The sequence below is a fragment of the Symphalangus syndactylus genome, chromosome 16, assembly GCF_028878055.3.
Source record: "Symphalangus syndactylus isolate Jambi chromosome 16, NHGRI_mSymSyn1-v2.1_pri, whole genome shotgun sequence".
NCBI classification, from domain to species: domain Eukaryota; kingdom Metazoa; phylum Chordata; class Mammalia; order Primates; family Hylobatidae; genus Symphalangus; species Symphalangus syndactylus.
In genome coordinates, this window is record NC_072438.2 from 92,079,584 (window position 1) to 92,098,536 (window position 18,953).

The window sequence follows — 18,953 nt, forward strand, 5'->3', positions numbered from 1 at the left end:
TTGGCCTTGGGAAGCAGAAGACTTAGAGGACGTGCCAGAGTCCAACCCACTGCCAAGTTGAGTTTGGGGTGTTGGGTTGGTTTTGTTTTTATGACAGGAGGGATCTAGATATGTTCATAAAAAGGAGGGAAAGAACCAGCAGAGAGGGAAGGATGCAGGAGGCAGTGGGAGGAGGCCCCTGAAGTCCGGACCAAAGCCACTGGCAAAAGCAGATGTCTGTCAACGTCTGTCCACTCCCGAGTCCCTCCCAAGCCCCACCCCTGGATGCCCCACCAGGGGAAAAGCCAACTGGCCTACTCTCCACAGAGCTGCCCCCACCCCAAACCGGAGGCAGGACCAAGAAAAGAAAGGAGTGAGAGGGAACAGACAAGACCCAGAGAAACCGATCGCAACCTTCTCTTCAGAAAAGAAAGCGGGAGAGAGAAAACCTGAAGGGTGGCAGGGTGGGGCTGGGGGTGGGGGGCAACAAACATCAAAATAGACGATGTCCTGAAAGCAGTCCATCCATGGTGCTCAAGCGTGAGCAGGCAACAGAATCCACTGGAGGGTTTGCTCAACACTGAGTGCTGACCCTGCCCCAGCAAGGGGTCTAGGGTGAGGTCCCAAGTGAGGCTAGGTGGGGACCACACTCAGAGGACCTCTGCAGCCACAGGTCAGCAAACCAACCAGAGATGAATGAGCAGACAACGTGGCCCAACGCTCAACACAGAATGAGTCAGACTTACGGCTTTGCATACTTTAAAAGACTCAGCCCCTCATCCTCCACTGTAATTGACAGGTAATTTATGGTGAGACACTTGCAGGTAGAACCCACATATGTCTTGCATGTGGCAGCCACTCCTGGTGGTGGAGTGAATGCCCTACTCTCTTGTTGAGGAAAATGTCAATATAGGGTGACATAAAATTACAAGGATCTGGTCCTTTCATAAAAATTCTCCCACAAATCACGTAAACAGGCACACAGAGTAGATTAATGGTTGCTTAGGGCTGGAGGGGGTGGGGAATAGAGGGTAAAAGCTAAGAGGTATGCGGTTCTTTCTGAATTGATGAAAATGCTCTGAAATTAACTGTGGGGATAACTGCACAAAACTGTGAATATGCTAAAAACCACTGTAGACATTAAACGGCTGAATTGTATGGTATGTGAATTCTGTATCAATACAGCTGTTATTTAAAAGGTTCCTTTTTCTTCACTTTCAAATTGCTTCCTTTTATTATGCTTTTTGGGGATTTCCCATTACTTTGACCTTTTTCGCTAGGTTTCTTTAAAAAAAAAAATTTCTGTTCCTAGTCATCCCGTGACTACTTTATTTTAATCATTTAATTCTACTCATTTAATTGTTTTAATCATAAGATAGAATTCCATCGATTTTTAGAGCTAGAGATCATCTATATGTGCATCGATTAATTTTCCAGGTAAAGAACCTGGTATTTTTTGAGTGAAAGTGACTTTTTCAAAGTCATGCACAAGTAGTTCTATTCAGAAATTTTAAAAACTACATACCTCTTCTGCAAGTGGAAAGACATTCAAAATACAGAATTTCAAAATTATCCCTTCAGCACCTGATTTGTGTTTTAACAAAGTTCAGGAAAATCTATTCTTTTCCAAATGGTTTTTCCAAAAAAAAACCATTACTTAGCAGGCTTCTTGGATGTTATTGATAGGAAAAATAGCCTTCCTGTCTATGTTAGAACTCACACACCCAAACCAATCCATAAGAGTGATATGAGTATTTAAGTATTTTCAAGGTCCCTCTACCAGATTAAAACTAGAGAATAAAAAAAAAAAGGAGACAGTATCTTTTTTTTTTTTTTCTTTTTTGAGACACAGTATCACTTCCCTTGCCCAGACTAGAGTGCAGTGGCGCGATCACGGCTCACTGCAGCCTTGACTTCCTGGGCTCAGGTGATTCTCCAACCTCAGCCTCCTGTGTGGCTGGGATTACAGGTGCATGCCACCATGACCAGAAAACTTTTGTATTTTTTTGTAGAGATGGGGTTTCACCATGTTGCCCAGGCTGGTATTGAACTCCTGGGCTCAGGCAATCCACCCACCTCAGTCCCTCAAAGCGCTGGGGGATTACAGGCATGAGCCACTGCACCCAGCCAAGAGTATCTACTAAGTATTATTAGACCCAATAAAATTATTAGTAGAGTCACTGTAAGTCACTATCTCTAAAAAATGAGATAGGTTTGGGGTTTTTCAAAATTAAGTCAATACACTTGTACCTCATAAACCCAATGGTTCAGATTTGTTTATACTTGATAAAATTTAAAACTGATTATTTCTATTAAAAAGAAATTGACCGTAGCCTCTCTAGCATATCTTAAGTAACTGAATTTTTTCAAGAAATGTTTTAATCTACGTTTCCCCAACTCCAATCCAGCCCCACCCTCCACCCCATGGGCCCTCTCTGATCAAAGGCTGTCCTATCTCCCAAAATCCCCCCAAGAAGATCTATCTGTCCTGTGTCCCCGTGCGGGCCCTGCCCCTGGCTGGGTGATGGCTTTCTTGTGTGATAAAAGAACCCAGTATAAGGGACTAAGTTTAGTCCAGTGCTTCCTTCCAGATAATGTAACTTAACACGCTGCTTTCCTCCAAAGTCAGGGGCCAGATAGTGCTAAAGGAGAAATTCTGCAGTTGGTGGGTCCTTCAGCTTCTCTTAGGCAGCACTCCGTGTGCAGCCTCAACCTAAGGGTGGCCTTGTTCATAGGCAGGGTGACTAACCATCCCAGTTTCCTGGGGACAGAGGGGTTGCCCAGGATGCAGGATTTTCAGTGCTAAAAACAAAAAACTGGAAAGTCCCAGGCAAACTAGAATGAGCTGATCACCCACAGGGCCTGTACTTGCAGCTGAAAGTGGCCTTCCACCCATCACAGTGTGCGAAAGAGCCTCAGAGATGCCTGGTGCAGTTCACTCTTCAACAGAGGACATATAGGTGACAAGGCACTGCCCCTTTCCCCACTCCTGAGGGCCCATCACAGGCTGTGCCAGCTTCCTAAAACGCGACTCTTAAGTGTCTAGGGCCTTTGTACTCCCAAGGAAACACATCCCCCAAAGACCTGGACCCTCCAAGGCATGGAGGTCAGCAGGGAGCTGACTAAAGGACCCCATGGTGCAGCAAGCTGGGTTCAAGGTCTCCAGTGAGGTCAACTGGACCTGGCTGTACTGTACATGGAATTCATTTCCTAGAAACCTGCCCATTATCTAACACCAGAGACAAAAGCTGAATTCCCAGTGCCAGCAAAACTGACTGTGGAGTTATGTCACTGCTGCTATTTTTAGGAGATGACTATTGTCTCTGGAGTTTTAAAATACAAAAGCTGCAAGGTCTAGAAGGAAACGATACAGACTGACCCTCCCGCTACACATGGAAAGGGCCAGGCCCTTTGGATGGCTGCCTTGACAGCGTTAAAGGGAAGCAGATGTGGGGAGAACCCGGGAATCCACCACAGCTGCCAGTGCATAGCCCAACATCGGACAGAATCAGTCCCTGCAAGACCCAGGATGGGTCTTTGCAGTAACTGGTACTCAAGGGAAATGCTGAAGAAAAGAGAAAGGCAGCCGGGCACAGTGGCTCACGCCTGTAATCCCAGCACTATGGTAGACTGAGGTAGGTGGATCACTTGAGGTCAGGAGTTCGAGACATGCCTGGCCAACATGGTGAAACCCCGTCTCTACTAAAAATACAAAAATTAGCCAGGGGTGGTGGTGCGCACCTGTAATCCCAGCTACTTGGGAGGCTGAGGCAGGAGAATTGCTTGAGCCCAGGAGGCAAATGTTGCAGTGAGCCAAGATTGTGCCATTGCACTCCAGCCTGGGCAACAAGAGCGAAACTCCATCTCAAAAAAGAAAAGAAAAGGGAAGGGGGAAGGGGAAGGGGAAAGGGAAGGGAAAAGAAAGAAGGAAAGGTTTGTGACCATCCCTGACACCAGCTTCCTCCCCCTTCTTGAAAAGCTCTCCTTCTGCCGCTTCCGATTCTCCTCCCACCCACAATAGGCTTCTGTTCCATTTCCTGGGCCAGCGTCTCAGGCTCCACCCTCGCGTCATCCGAGGTGCCCACAAGATGCACCAGAAGCACCAGCACCCTCCTCTGCTCTCTTCTGGGCTTCTCCCCATGGCACTGGCTGCCACTTTTAACAGTTACAAAAGAGGCCTCACCATGTGGACGTGCTATTTTCTTAACTACTCCTCTTTGGTTAAACATTCAATTTGCTTCCTCTTTTCCCCTTGGCTAAAATGGAACTAGCAGTACTGGAAAACCATCTGGAGATTCATTCGCCCATAGAAACAACAGCTCTGTTTACTGAGTGTCTATTACGGCATAAGTTCTTATATAAGACACTTTACTGAGTGTCTATTACAGCACAAGTTCTCTATAACTTACTCGTTAATTCTGCCTAGAACCTCTAGGAGGTGTTATTATCTTCATAGTAAGCCTCCCAGTTTCTAGATGGGGATCTAAAGGAAACTAAGATCAAAAGATCATGGGACTTGTCCAGGATCATGTAACCAACAAACTGGATTTCTACTGTAAGAAAAGTTCTAGAGCTCCTGAAACTTAAATGTATGTGCAAATCATCTCAGGACCTTAAAATGCAGATTCTCAGGGGCCTGAGATCCTGCATTTGGTAGAAGCTCCCAGGCGATGCCAACGCTGCTGGCCCATGAACCACAGTGAAGGTAGCCAGGTTCTGTTGCCCAATATTTCCAGTGAGTCCTCTTCCCACCTATTAATAACTAGGTCTGACCCTGCTTTCATATCCAAAATTCGATCGATTCATGGAAACAAGGCTACAGAAAAAAGGTCATGCGTGCAGCCTTTCACGCTCATTCAACTTTTTATTCTGAAATAGTTGCAGCCCAAGAACTTGTACCCTTCACCTGTCCTCCCCAAAGGTAGCATCTTCCACAACTACCATACAATAACAATGCCACGAACTTGACACTGCTGGAATCCACGCAGCTTATTCAGATTGCACCTGTATGCACACAATCGTGTGTGTGTGTCTGTGTGTGTGTGTGTGTATACATCTGTCTGTGCAATTTTAACCCCCACATAGCTTCCTGTAACCACCACAATCAAGGTGCAGAAAGGTTCCAGCACTGAAAGGCCCCCTCCAGCTACCCCTTTATGGTAACACTTCTCCCCTCCCCACCCTCGGCCCCAGCAGCCTCTGATCAGTTCTCCACCTCCACAACGGCATTATTTCAAGACTGTGAAGTCAATGGAAGTATACAGCATATAATCTTCTGAGACTGGCTCTTTTCACTCCCTGTAACTCCCTGGCCTTCCTTTATTTTTAAACCAGCAAAGGTAAGTCAGTGTCCCTGTGAAGGGAAGCAGAGTAGCCTAGAAGTGCTTGAATGTGCAGCAGAAGGTCTCTGGAGGTGGTGTTAGCCATGCTCTGGGAACCCACAGAAAGCTCTCCAACTGAAATAGGGGACTCTGCCCACCACATTTACCCTTAGCCCTAGCTCTAAAGGACAGAAAACTGGTTCTGTTTGCCAGGCCCTGTTTACTTATTCATAACGGTAAGGCCCAACAATGGCATATAATTAGGACTACGGGGAAGGAGTAATAAATACAGTGAGACTCTTTTTTTTTTTTTTTTTTTTGAGATGGAGTCTCGCTCTGTTGCCAGGCTGGAGTGCAATGGCGCGATCTCGGCTCACTGCAACCTCCGCCACCCTGGTTCAAGCAATTTTCCTGCCCTGCCTCAGCCTCCCGCGTAGCTGGGACTGCAAGTGCACACCACCATGCCCAGCTAATTTTTGTATTTTTAGTAGAGATGGGGTTTCAGCATGTTGGCCAGGATGGTCTCGATCTCCTGACCTCATGATCCGCCCACCTCGGCCTCCCAAAGTGCTGGGATTACAGGTGTGAGCCACCGCGCCCGGCCCGCCAGCAAGACTCTTAAGTGAGAATTGTTTTTTTCTTGGAAACAGGGTTTCATTGTGTCATCCAGGCTGAGTGCAGTGGCACCATCCTAGCTCATCCTGCAGCCTTGAATTCCTGGGCTCAAGTGATCCTCCCACCTCAGCCTTCCCAGTAGCTAAGACAACAGGCATGTGCCACCACACCCGACTAATTTTTAATTTTTTTTTTTTTTTTTTTTGTAGAGACAAAGTCTTGCTATGTCGCCCACGCTAGTCTTGAGCACCTGGCCTTAAGCAACTCTCCTCCTTCAGTTTCCCAAAGTGCTGGGATTACAGGCGTGAGCCACTGCACCTGGCCAATTTTAAAATTTAATAGGATGACATTCTTACAGGATCTCTTTTTAATCTTTGTTTTAACTGCTATAACCTGTTATCTTGTATTTTCAAATTTGTGCTATTTCTCTTTTTGATGACAGCTATTGTCAAAAATATCTATTTTATTACTTTCAGAGAATCAGCTTTTGTCCTGGATATATAATCTTCATCGTTTCATCAATTTGTGCTTTTCATTTGATTATTTCCTTCCATTAGTTTTATTCTACCTATAATTTTCCTTCAAGATATGACTTTTGCTTTTCCCTACAAATTTTGATATGTAATATTTTTATGACTTTTCAGCTCTAATCTACATCATGGTCTCCCTTTTTACCTACGAGTATTTAGAATTGTGTTAGATTTAGAAAAAAAAAAAATTAACCAAATTCAGAGAACATGGTGTTTACGACACCACTTTTTTGAATTTTCTTGAGCTTGGCTTTACAGCCTACTGGGCTAATAATTCTAAATCATAACCACGTGAAATTCTTCTTCAAATTAAGTCAAGACAATTCCATATGTAAAAGAATACATAAATCCTTTTAATTGAAAGAAATAAGGATGTAGAAAAGTTATTAAAATATGCGAACAAAGAAAACAGAAAATATGTTTCATTCACAAAAGGTGGAAGTGTTCTAGACAGCCGGTGGAATGATATGTGTGTGTGTGTGTGTGTGTGTGTGTGTACACACATGCTCACGCATGTTTGTGCATGTGTAAAGGAGCCCGGGGCAAGGAAGTGGTTGACGGCGCCACACAGATGTGAAAAGCATGACTGAGAGGATGCCCCTTTTAGTTGTGACGCGGAGTGGAGGGGTATGATGCTCTTACCTGTTTGTAGATCTGGTGATGTCAGAGTTTAAGATAAAGTAGGGTGTCAGGAGTCCTTGACGTCATTAAGTATGTGATATGGTTTCCCTGTGTCCCCACACAAATCGCATCTCAAATTATAACCCCCACATGTCAGAGGAGGGGCCTGGTGGGAGGTGATTGGATCACGGGGGCAGATTCCCCCTTGCTGTTCTCACGATAGTGAGTTGTCACAAGATCTGATGGTTTTAATGTGGCACTTCCCCCCTCACTCTCTCTCTCTCATGCCGCCATGTGGTAATACATGCCTTGCTTCCCCTTCGCCTTTTGCCATGATTGTAAGTTTCCTGGGGCCTTCCCAGCCATGCGGAACTGTGAGTCAATTAAACCTCTTTCTTATAAATTACCCAGTCCCAGGCAGTTCTTTATTTCTTTACAGCAGTATGAAAACAGACTAATACAATATGTATGCCCATAAAAGAACTGGAAGAGTTTTTTTGTTTGTTTGTTTTTGAGATAGAGTCTCGCTCTGTTGCCCAGGCTGGAGTGCAGTGGCGTGATCTCAGCTCACTGCAACCTCTGCCTCTGAGGTTCAAGTGATTCTCCTGCCTCAGCCTCCCGAGTAGTTGGGACTACAGGTGTGTGCCACTACACCGAGCTAATTTTTTGTATTTTTAGTAAAGATGGGGTTTCACCGTGTTGGCCAGGATGGTCTCCATTTCCTGACCTCGTGATCTGCCCACCTAGCCCTCCCAAAGTGCTGGGATTACAGGTGTGAGCCACCACACCCAGCTGGAAGAGATTATTTTTAAATGGTGTCCCTGAATTTAAAGGACAGTTGAAGGTGGATTTTACTTATTTCTACTAAGTCAGAGATACAGAAATTGAGGTAGAAGTGAAATCCCATGTCACAGCTGGCTCGTGGCAACTGATTGGATTGGAGTGGTGGGATTTGAGAGCAATTTCGAAGAAACAGAGAAATAACGACATATGCTTCCAGAGGCATATTTATGTCAGGTCTAACGAAACTCAGATCAGAAGTGGGCATCTGATCGGATGGGAATGAAGAATGAAGCATTTCTCTCTGGTCTCTGTTTCTGGGATGTTTACCTGGCCCTTGAATTAGGACCCACACTTCTGGCAAGGGACGTTCCAGCTGGGAGAGGCATAGACAGGGAGGCCCAGGAAGAAGCAGGTGTAAGCACGTCAGCCTGTGCTCAGCAGAGGTGCCCAGTGAAGGGTGTTAAGTGCATTCATAGTGGCACACTTTTTCTGAGACAAGGAAACAGAAGTCGCATTCCAGTGTCCACTCGGGGAACAGGCCCAGATGGGGCTGCCTGACACTAATGCTGCGGCATGGGCAGTAGGTGAAGCCATGTGTTGTGGGGATGGTAAGTTTCAGACTCAGACTGCACTGGAACTGCCTCCTGGCTCCACCACGGGAGCACCTATGGCACCTCCCTGAACCTGTAACTTCATCCATTCACCACAGACACCCACATCCACATCACAGGGTTCCAAGGGTAGAATGAGATGCTCTGTGCTAAAGCTTCTCAAAGGCTCCATTGCCTCCAGAGCCCCTGGCAGGTTTTGTTGAAAAGTAGGCCCTGACTCAGCGGGTCTTGGTGGGGAGGGCTGGGATTCTGCACTCCTAACAAGTTCCCCAGCAGGGAACCCCCTGCTCCAGGTCTCAGGACCCCACTTTGAGTTCAAGAGTCTGCACCAGTGGTTGTCAGTGTTGGCTGCACATTGAAATGACTCTGGGAGCTTTAGAAAATACCGATGCCCTGCCCGGGCACGGTGGCTCACGCCTGTAATCCCAGCACTTTGGGAGGCCGAGGTGGGCAGATCACCTGAGGTCAGGAGTTCGAGACCAGCCTGGCCAACATGGTAAAACCCCATCTCTACTAAAAATACAAAAATTAGCCAGGCGTGGTGGCAGGTGCCTGTAATCCCGGCTACTTGGGAGGCTGAAGCAGGAGAATCACTTGAACCTGGGAGGCAGAGGTTGCAGTGAGCCGAGATTGCGCCACTGCACTCCAGCCTGGGCAATAAGAGCAAAACTCCGTCTCAAAAAAAAAAAAAAAAAAGAAAGAGAAAAGAAAATACTGATGCCTTATCTCACCCTCAGATTCTCACTTAATTCTGAGATGTGGCCTGGGCACTTGGAGTTTTATAGACCTTTCCAGATGATTCTAACGTACAGTCCAAGCTGGGAACCACCATCTCTGGGAGACTACCTGGTGCAAAACACCTTAGAAATCTGGACTCACATTTTTTTCAACTTTGTCATTGTTGTTTAAATTTATCCAAATTTTGTTTTTTAAATTTATTTCAGAAAACTATTAACCCCTTGAGGTGATGGATATTTCCTCAATTTAAAAAAATCAGAGCTGGAGATCAGGACTAGGAAACAAAAAGCACACTCTGGGGTCCAGGCACAAGCCCAGTGTGGACACCTGTTGGTTCAAATAAATACTCAAGAGGCCAGGCGCAGTGACTCACACCTGTAATCCCAGCTCTTTGGGAGGCTGAGGTGGGTGAATCACCTGAGGTCAGGAGTTTGAGACCAGCCTAGCCAACATGGTGAAACTCCGTCTCTACTCCAAATTCAAAATTTAGCTGGGCATTGTGACGCATGCCTGTAGTCCCAGCTACTCTGGAGGCTGAGGCAGGACAATCGCTTGAACCCGGGAGGTGGAGGTTGCAGTGGGCCGAGATCGCACCACTGCACTCCAACCTGGGCAACAGAGCGAGATCCATCTCAAAAAAATAAACAAATAAACAAATAAGATTTTAAAATAAGTACTCAAGAAACCGAAACGCAGCAGAGCCCTCTCTCCATTTCACACTGAAGATCGGGGCAAAGTCACAGACTATGGGGGAAATCAGCACTGTAAGTACAGGCTTGAAGTAGGTTATTTTACCTGTTCTGTTTGTTTTCAGGTTGGCAGCTGACCAATAATAATAATAATTACAATGTTATAAACACAAACACATTTATATCAAGGAATTTTTTTAAAAACTCAATGCCCATTTTCTCTTATTTAATGGGTCCTAATTGACAAAAAAAAAAAAAAAAAAAAAAGGTATTTGAGTCATGTTGTTAAAGAACCTGATTAAAAAGAATAAAGGAGGCCAGGCATGGTAGCTCATGCCTATAATCCCAGCACCTTGGGAGGCCGAGGCAGGAGGACCGCTTGACGCCAGGAGTTTGAGACCAGGCTGGGCAACATAGCAAGATCTTGTCTCTACAAAAAATAAATAAAAATTAGCCTGGCATGGTGGTGTGCGCCTGTAGTCCCAGCCACTCAGAAGGCTGAGGAGGGAGGTTCATTCTTGCCCAGGAGGTCAAGGCTCAGTGAGCTAGGATTATGCCACTGTACTCCAGTCTGGGCAACAGAGTGAGACTCTATCTCAAAATAATATAAAATAAAATAAGCAATATCTGACAAAGCAGCCACACTGCATCAGCCAGAAAACTCTGGCAAAACCTACTGACTCCTTCAGACCTCAAGCTCCCCTCCAGGGACTCCACAGCTCCCAGCCCCAGCTCAAAAGCTAGAAGCACACTGCAGACCACATGTTCAGCTTGAGATGGCCCAGAGGGAGAGCTTATCAGCGAATCCCTATCAAAGTCTCATCCTTATTCTGGCAAACCGACTGCAAAAATGGCTACAATTCTTCCCCTCCCTTTATCCACATCTCTTGTGGATACCCTGGAACCCTGCCCCTGCCATGGAAAACAAGCCGAGCCAGCCTGCTGGAGGATGAGAGACCAAATGGAGCAGCGATGAGTCCTCCCAGTTAAGACTGTTTTGGTCTTGCCATTCGCAGCTGACCACCAGCTGAATGCAGACGAATGAGCAAATCCAGCCTCCATCAGCTGAGACAGGCCACCCCCAGCAAAACATTTACAGTTGTAAACACCTGTGAGGTTTTGTAGCTATTCGTTAAGCAGCATGATTGTGGCCACATTTGACTGACACTCTTATATCAAAAACACATGGGGGCTGGGTGCAGTAGCTTATGCCTGCAATTGCAGCACTTTGGGAGGCCGAGGTGGGTGGATCACTTGAGCTCAGGAGTTTGAGACCAGCCTGGCCAACATGGCGCAACCCCGTCTCTACTAAAAACATAAAAATTAGTCAGGCGTGGTGGCGCATGCCTGTAATCCCAGCTAGTCAGGGGGCTGAGTCAGGAGAATCACTTGAACCTGGGAGACGGAGGTTGCAGTGAGCTGATATCACGCCACTGCACTCTAGACTGGGTGACAGAGCGAGACTCCATCTCTAAACAAAAAAAACAAAAACAAACAAACAAAAAACACATGGGCCTCTCTACTGCTGCTAGACTCAGAGTGCTCCCCACCACAGTCAGCAGAAGAGGAAGAGGCAGACATCTGCCAGCCCACCCATCGCCAAGCCCATTTCAGCTGAGACCTCCTCTGACTCCAGCCCCTCGGACTCCCGGTCTAGCATTCTGCTCAATTTGCCCTCCTCACCCCCTTTCTCACAGTTCAGAATTTGGAGGTGCAACTAAAACACTAGCATACATGCCTCTATTTATTTATTTATTTATTTTCAAACACGAGTCTTGTTCTGTCGCCCAGCCTGGGGCGCAGTGGTGAAATCTCAACTCACTGCAACCTCCGCCTCCTGGGCTCAAGCGAGTCTCCTGCCTCAGCCTCCCTAGTAGCTGGGACTACAGGCGTCCACCACCATGCCTGGCTAATTTTTGTATTTTTTTAGAGACGGGCTTTCACCACGTTGCCCAGGCTGTTCTCAAATTCCTAGGGTCAAGTGATCTACCTGCCTCAGTGTCCCAAAGTGCTGGGATTACAGGAAGGAGCCACCATGCCCAGCCTAATATACATTCCTAAAAAGCAAAGCTTGTGCTTGCAGGCCCTCCACAAGCATACAGAGGTCTGAGGCCAGAATTCACTTTCTACGGTAACTAACAAGAACCAGAGAAGTCACTTTCTACGCTAGTCAGCCCGTTTCTGCGCACACGCATGCCATGAGCACCGAGGGCCGGTAAAAATGGAGGGCTGTTGCAATAACTGGATTCTCATTTTAGGGGAAAAGTGATTCTGGAGCTTATAAATCTTTCTGAAGCATTAAAATAAATAAATAAAAACAAAATTTTCTCACGTACATTTCAAGATAAAGCCTTGATCATCGCTATAAATCTATGAAAATTAAGTTGTAATTTTAAGCACCTCAAGAGTAAAGGGAAACACCCGCACTGGGTGTGATGTGGGCTTTGCTGACCTAACAAAATGGAGGGGCCGTTGGCAAACATCACCAAGAGACCCTGGAAATTTAAACACGCAGAAGCAGGCCAGGCGCGGTGGCTCACACCTGTAATCCCAGAACTTTGAGAGGCCAAGCAAGAGGATCGCTTGAAGTCAGGAGTTTGAGACCAGCCTGGCCATCATGGTGAAACCCTGTCTCTACTAAAAATACAAAAATTAGCCGGGCGTGGTGGCGCATGCCTGTAATCCCAGGTACTTGGGAGGTTGAGGCAGGAGATGCACTTGAACCCGGGAGGCGGAGGTTGCAGTGAGCAGAGATTGCGCCACTGCACTCCAGCCTGAGTGACAGCAAGACTCAGTCTCAAAAACAAACAAACACGAACATGCAGAAGCAGAATCTCATCAAGACAGGAGTGCAGTATTTTAAATTGAGCACGTATTTGGGCCTAATTAAGTCCAAGAGCTGTCTGACATCTAAACTGCCCTTCTGCAACAATTAAAACAACACACTTTGTGTGTTTTCACTGTCATCTCAAGAGCCGCCAAGGCCATAAAGGTGAACTTCAGGTGATAGTAAGTGGAAGAGAAGAATTAAGAAAAAGAATTATGGCAGCTTTCACTGCCTCAAGTCAGGGGGAACAAAACAACCATAAATCCAGAAGACATTGGGAGCAACCTTCGAATGTTATTGGGCAATTATCTGACAAATATTTACATGTTGCATATTAAATCATGCAATGCTTTTAGAGCAATAAATATTTTAGAAGGAAAATGGTGTGCTGAGCCACATCCAACATTCTACCAATCTCAGGAGGCAGGAGAGAATGCATTTTCTTAAACAAAACACATCTGACCCTTAGTTACCCAGACCAAATGGAATTCCTGTCAGCTCAGGCAAAGTTCCCTTCTTAAATGCCCAGAGACGAAGAGCTCAACAAGCATGTCCCAGAAAAGTTGAGACGCCTTTAGAGATCATTTCCTCCTAGAAAGCCGGCTGTGGGCTGTACCTGTGAGCTGTCATTCTGTCATTAATGCAATTACCCCTCCACCGCACCAAAGCTGTCCGGGCCTTCTTTAAGGTTTTCACTGCCACTAATCATGATAAGCTTGGAGACCAGGCTCCAATGAGGTTCCCACCCCAGTCTTTGCACATACTGTTCCCTCCGTCTAACTCCTTTTTCCCCTAGATACCGTCTCCGCTCAAACGTCACCTGCTCTCTAAATGACCGTCCTATTTATAATTTCAGCCCTAAATGTCTGAATGCCTACATTACCCTTGCTCAGCTCTAGGTTCTGTAGGCTTGGACAAGAGGAGACAGAAAAGCCTCCTAGGGAAGGTGCCCTTAAACCAGGAGCCTGCAGGCAATGAGGGAGTGAGCCATGCTGCCGTCGGGGAGACTGGACACCGTCATGTGAAAAGCAGTCCATCTCCCAGTTTCCTAGGTCTTAGCTAGCCGCTCTTCCTCTGCAAGTTCTTCTCGCTAAAAGGCTGGGACTCTCAAAGGCAGGGACTGCCAGATTCAGTTTTGAGTCTGCTAAAGTACCTAGCGGGAGCACCTAGTAGGTCTGCGGTAAACACTCCATTTACCACACAGCAGGGCATCAAGGCTTTGCCACACTTGATTCTTTCAGCTGTTTTTCAGGAAGATGGAGGCTGTTTGATCAACAGCCTTGAGAAGCTAATGAAAAGAATGGAGGCTCCTGCCTCGCTCCCCCCACTGACCCCCCAAAGCACAGAACACAGGCCCTGCTCCGTCTCATCCAAAGATGAAAGAATCTAGGGGTCTCTAAGCTAGCAGGCTATGTTCGGGCCTACATCATTATTTTACGTGACACAGAGAAACAAAGTCTTCACTTCTGCTTTAATCAAGGGGGAAGAAAAGCAGAGAGAGAAAAAGCCTTGCCTGGCAGAAGACAAAAAAATAAAACAAAACAAAATAAAACTGGAAGGTGCTCTTTCCAAGCCAAGAGAAGACAGGCAGATGAGAAACAAGATGGTAAACACAAGCCTGGGGCCAGGCCTTCTCAGAGCCTTGTGGGCACTAAGCCATTTTATGCTCACATCCTAAGAGGAGAGGCTGCCGTTATCCCTATTTTACAGATGAGGAAACTGAGGCAGAGAGCTGCTGCGGCCTCCCTGCCTCTCTGCTGTGTGGCCGGGAGACTCAGTCTGTTAGGCTCGAGCCCCTAGGGATGGTTTACGTTGCTGTCAGTTTTCTTCAATGCAGCTGTTTTCAAACATTTATGTTTTGCCCCTAAAGGAAACATTATATAAAGCTGAGCCCAGTGGTGCCCTAGAGTGGGGACCGGGCGAGCCAGGCCCCTCCTGTGCCCATTCCAGCCCACTGGAGACCACCAGGTTGCCCAGGACAGGGGGAGAGACCCATCCCACCTGTTCCTTTATGAGCTTGGTGAGGCTTCCTTTAAAGCTGGCCCCCATACCGGCTTCCAGAAAGCAAGGTTTCTGATACACACATCTGGGCCTGAAAACTCAGTTAAACCAAATGTAGAACTTGAGAAGCAGACCCTAGGACTTCGGGTGGGGCTCCACGCCCTAATCACATGCCAGCCAGGGCATGTGTCGCCGGGGCTGGGGGAGGAGGCATTGCAAGGGGAACGGCAGCAGGAACTACAGGGCTCCAGGTGATGCTACCTACAGGGACCCCACCTCAGGTCTCACTGTCTAACGCATGACAAGCACAGACCCTTCCTCCAAGTGCAAATGTTGTGTGATATGGTTTGGCTGTGTCCCCACCAAATCTCATCTTGAATTCCCACGTGTTGTGGGAGGGACCCGGTGGGAGGTAATTGAATCACGGGGGCAATGTAGTACAAGCTGAAAGTGACATTCGAGGGCTTCTCATCCACCTAAGCCCAGCCCAAACCACAGTCAGGGCAAACCACCTGCCCCACCCACTGCAGAATAAACCAAAGGCACAAGGTCACTCGGGTCCCCAAGTCAAAGCACATGTTTTCTGTCAGCTGCAGGCTCCTGAGCAAAAAGCATTTGCATTCGTGCTAGGCTGCATCTGCAGATACCACGGACCTTGGGGAATATAAAAATCAGGTGAGAACGCTGCCATTTGCCCACTGAGCACAGACTATTGGGGACTTGGCCACCGTGGTCACTCTGCAGTTTTCCCTTTAAGTGCTTTGCTTGGTGGAAGGTGTTCCACCAGCCAGTCCTTCGCAGGTCTTCTTAAGCCAACTTTTTTCTTTTCTTTTCTAAACATCTCTTGCTTTCTCTGAGTCTGGTCATAACGAACGGATAGCCTGTGCCTGCCTCCACGCCGCCTGCCCTACCTGGGTGGATGCCTGCGGCTCTGGGGCGCTCCCCAGGCCCTGCCTCTGGGAAGCCCCGCCTGGCACTGGCTCGCGGAGGTGACCGTACGGACAGACCAGTCAGAGATCACGTTGGCTGGTCGCGGCGCGGGCCACAAGGCTCAGCGGAGGTGGGGTAAGGGACCAAGCTGTCCCGGCGAGGGAAGAAACTGTTGCTTCCAAATCATTGCGGCTGGAGGGGCCGATGTGCGCCCCAGCGTGTTGGGACAAGGGTGGCGCGAAGGGCCCAGGGGACAAATGGGGGGCTGGGCAGGAGGGGCCGTCTCCTGCAGGCAAGGAGGAATGGTCCCCTGCCAGGCACCTGGGGAAAGGTAACGGTCAGGAGGGGACCGGGCCGCAAGAAGCCAATCCTGGATTGCAGCGCGGGCCGCCAGCGCGAATTCAGTCAGGAGGTCCCCGGCGGCCAGTAAACGAGAAGGGGATGCGGTGAGGACGACGGACTGGCGTTTCCTGCCGCGCTGCCACCTTGGGCAGAGCAAACTGCTCCCTCCCCGCACCGCGTCCCCCAGCCTGGGACGGGGAGGCCACCCAGGTCACCCCGCACACCGCGCTCCGGGCGGCGGCTGAGTGACCGAGGGACCAGTCCGGAGCCAGGACTTGGGAGGCGCGGAGATGTGGTGGGGAGGAGGGGAGCGGGGACAGTGCGGGGGCTCAAATCCTATGGGGACGCCCGCTTACCCGGCCGTTGCGGTCAGTCTCCTGCGCCTCCTCGACGCTCACTCCCCGCCGCACCAGCGTCCGCAGCAGCCCCACGTTGTTGGCGCAGGCGGCGCGCAGGAGGGTCGCCGCCTCCGGGACGCCCTCCGGGACGCTCTCCGCGCTCTCGACGCCGTGCTCCTCCTCGTCCTCGAAAGGGTAGAAAGAGTCGTCCGAGGCGATGCTGCGGGTGTCGGGCAGACTCGAGAAGTCCTCAAACTCTTCGTAGTCAGCGGGGTCCTCCTCGACCTGCGCGCCCCGGGGTGGGGACGGCGGTGGCGGGGTCATGCAGCGCGCCCCGCCGCCCTCCGGCCCGGTCCCGGCCAGCAGCACCATGCCGGCGGCCGGGGCGCGGGCCGGGGGCCGGGGCGCGGGCAGGAAGAGCGGGACGCGGGGCGCGCGCAGAGGTCCCCGCTTCTCGCTTCTGCGTCCCCAGAGAAGCCGTGGCCCGCGCGCTCCAGCTCGGCGGAAACCGGCACCAGGCGGCTGCGCTCAACGAAAAAAGTCTCGGGAGGCTGAGCGAGCCCCTGGGGTGGGCGGGACCGCGGGGGCTTTCCAAGGCGGGGCGGGGCGGGGCGCGGGGACACGCCTTCCCCGGGGCCTTCCCCTGGGGCCCGGTCCTGGCCAGAGTTCAGAGCCAGGCAGGCGCTCTCTCGACCGCGGGGACGGAGCACCTGGCAGCGTTGCCCCAGAGCTGGGGACAGCTGGCGCAAGAGAAGCAGAAGCAATCACTAAAGAAGCCGAACCCGAGTCGCGGGCGGCGAGCGGCCCCGCTCCTCCCTCCGCCGGCCCGCGGGATGGGGGCCGGGGCGGAGCCGGCCTCTGGCTTCGGGAACCTCGGACCCCTGGAGCCGGCCCCCGGCGAGGGCGTCGGGCCCCTGGCCGGGGTGGGACCAGTTTCTCCCGCCGCTTCGGGGGTGCCGAGCGGGTTTTCTCCCTTCGGGGGATCCCGGGCTTCGGGGCTGACTCCACCCTGCCGCGGCCGCTTGGAGGCCGGGGAATCCCCGGGGCGCTTGGCGGGCGGAGGAGCCGGGCGCGGGAGCGGAGCCGCCCACCTGGGACCTGTGCCCGGGGAGCGCTGCGGGCCGGGCCACTCTGAACTGGGGGCCGTCGGCTGCCGTGGGGGAGTCCCAGCCCGGAAGGGAGGACGATCCTCAGAATCCCCGGGTCTCGCAGAACCGGGGCCGGCCGTGGCTTGAGGGTTGGTCAAACCCTGGGATTGGGAACGGGGTGTTCCGGAACCTCAGGGAGCATCTGGGTGGGAACGGACGGCGAGGAGCTCCCCGTCCCCACTCCTGGCCTGTGTCACGTGCTGGGATCTGCGGACTCAGCCCCGAAGGCTGCGACTGGGCGCTGACCCCGCGTCTGGCTGCCCAAAAGAGCAGGGCCGCGGGCGACAGCCGCAGTCCAGGCCCAGAGCCCCTCTGGCCCGGCATTGCCCTCTCCCCGTCAGTCCTGGCCTCGGGGATGGGCGGGGAGGAGGAGGGCGTGTGAGGATTTGCCACGGGGAGCCCTTGACTTCGGGGTAGGAAGCGTCGTGAGCCAACCTTGGGGGAAGGTCTGTGCGCAAAGGCGCGGTGGTGTGCTCGCGCTCGCGCCCGTCGCAGGTCAAAGACTGCGGAGGCCACCAGCCCTGTGTCCCCCTAGCCTCCTTCCTTCCTTTTTTCCCCAGATCTTGACAGTGTGTCCACCAGCTGCCAGCCAGTGGGAGGCCCTCGCGGCCCCAAGGTGAACACAGCTAGGCTGGCGCGGCCGCTGGGGACAAGGCTTGAGGCCCACGTGCCGCTCGGCAAGCTGAGGGGCACGAGGGCACCGAATCCGAAACAGCCGTGGGAGGTGTAGGCTGCGGAGAGGTTTAAACTGCGAAGCCGCTGGAGCCCTCGTGTCACACCGCACTGGCCCGACCCGCTGTCCTGGTCGCCTGGTCTTCCAGTGTCTCCAGTAGGAGCCAAAGGGCCTGCTGCTGGCCCAGGACCCGGCATCTGCAGGGCCCCGGAGGGTGAGGCGCGCGGGAGCAGCCATTTCTGGGGAAGACGCCCTCGCACCTGGGCGGCTCTGAGCGAGCAGCAAAGTGAGCCTCGCTGGCCTCCTTCTCTACTCCGGGGATTCTTTCTGCAACCAAAAATAGCCCCCAGATTACAGTAAACTCTCTACCTTTTTGGGTAACTGACCACAGTTTGCATCAATTCCCACTGGGAATTTCCCCTTTCAAGGTTGAGGGTTGTTTCCAAAGGCCTGGGGTATTTACAATTTGAAGTGCCCCCTGAGGGCTGAGTTAGGTTTGCTGGACTCACTGTTCTCCCAGGGAGAGCACTGCGTCACTTTACAGCAAGAGTCCCGGCTGCGCGTCACCAAGGCCCAGGTGGACAAGGCCAGGTCCTGAGAGGGGAGCACCACGCAGCCTTTTCTGGCCTCCCGCAGGCGATTGGTGCTCACTGACCGCGTCACTCAGCAAGGGAATTGAGGTTTTTTCTTCAGAGTTTACCACTTCCTTTTCTTCCTTAGAAATTTGAGTCCAAATAGCATTTGAATGTGTTTCCCCTTAAATATAAACTAAAATGTCATCGTCTGCTTCAAAGAAGAACTATCGTT

At 50.6% G+C, this 18,953-nt stretch overlaps 1 protein-coding gene across 2 annotated transcripts in view; it reads right to left on the minus strand.

The window, feature by feature from the left end:
• The window catches only part of ANKRD33B (ankyrin repeat domain 33B), a 94,154-nt gene extending 77,059 nt beyond the window's left edge, over window positions 1–17,095 (minus strand). Inside the window, exon 1 of one of the 2 annotated variants that reach the window (XM_055246300.2) lies at window positions 16,344–17,095. In XM_055246300.2, coding sequence (XP_055102275.1) covers window positions 16,344–16,697 — 354 coding nt within the window. In that variant the 5' untranslated portion in view covers window positions 16,698–17,095. The remainder of the gene's footprint in view (window positions 1–16,343) is intronic. The other variant, XM_063619931.1, reaches the window with a different exon arrangement.
• Window positions 17,096–18,953: the final 1,858 nt, after the last annotated feature.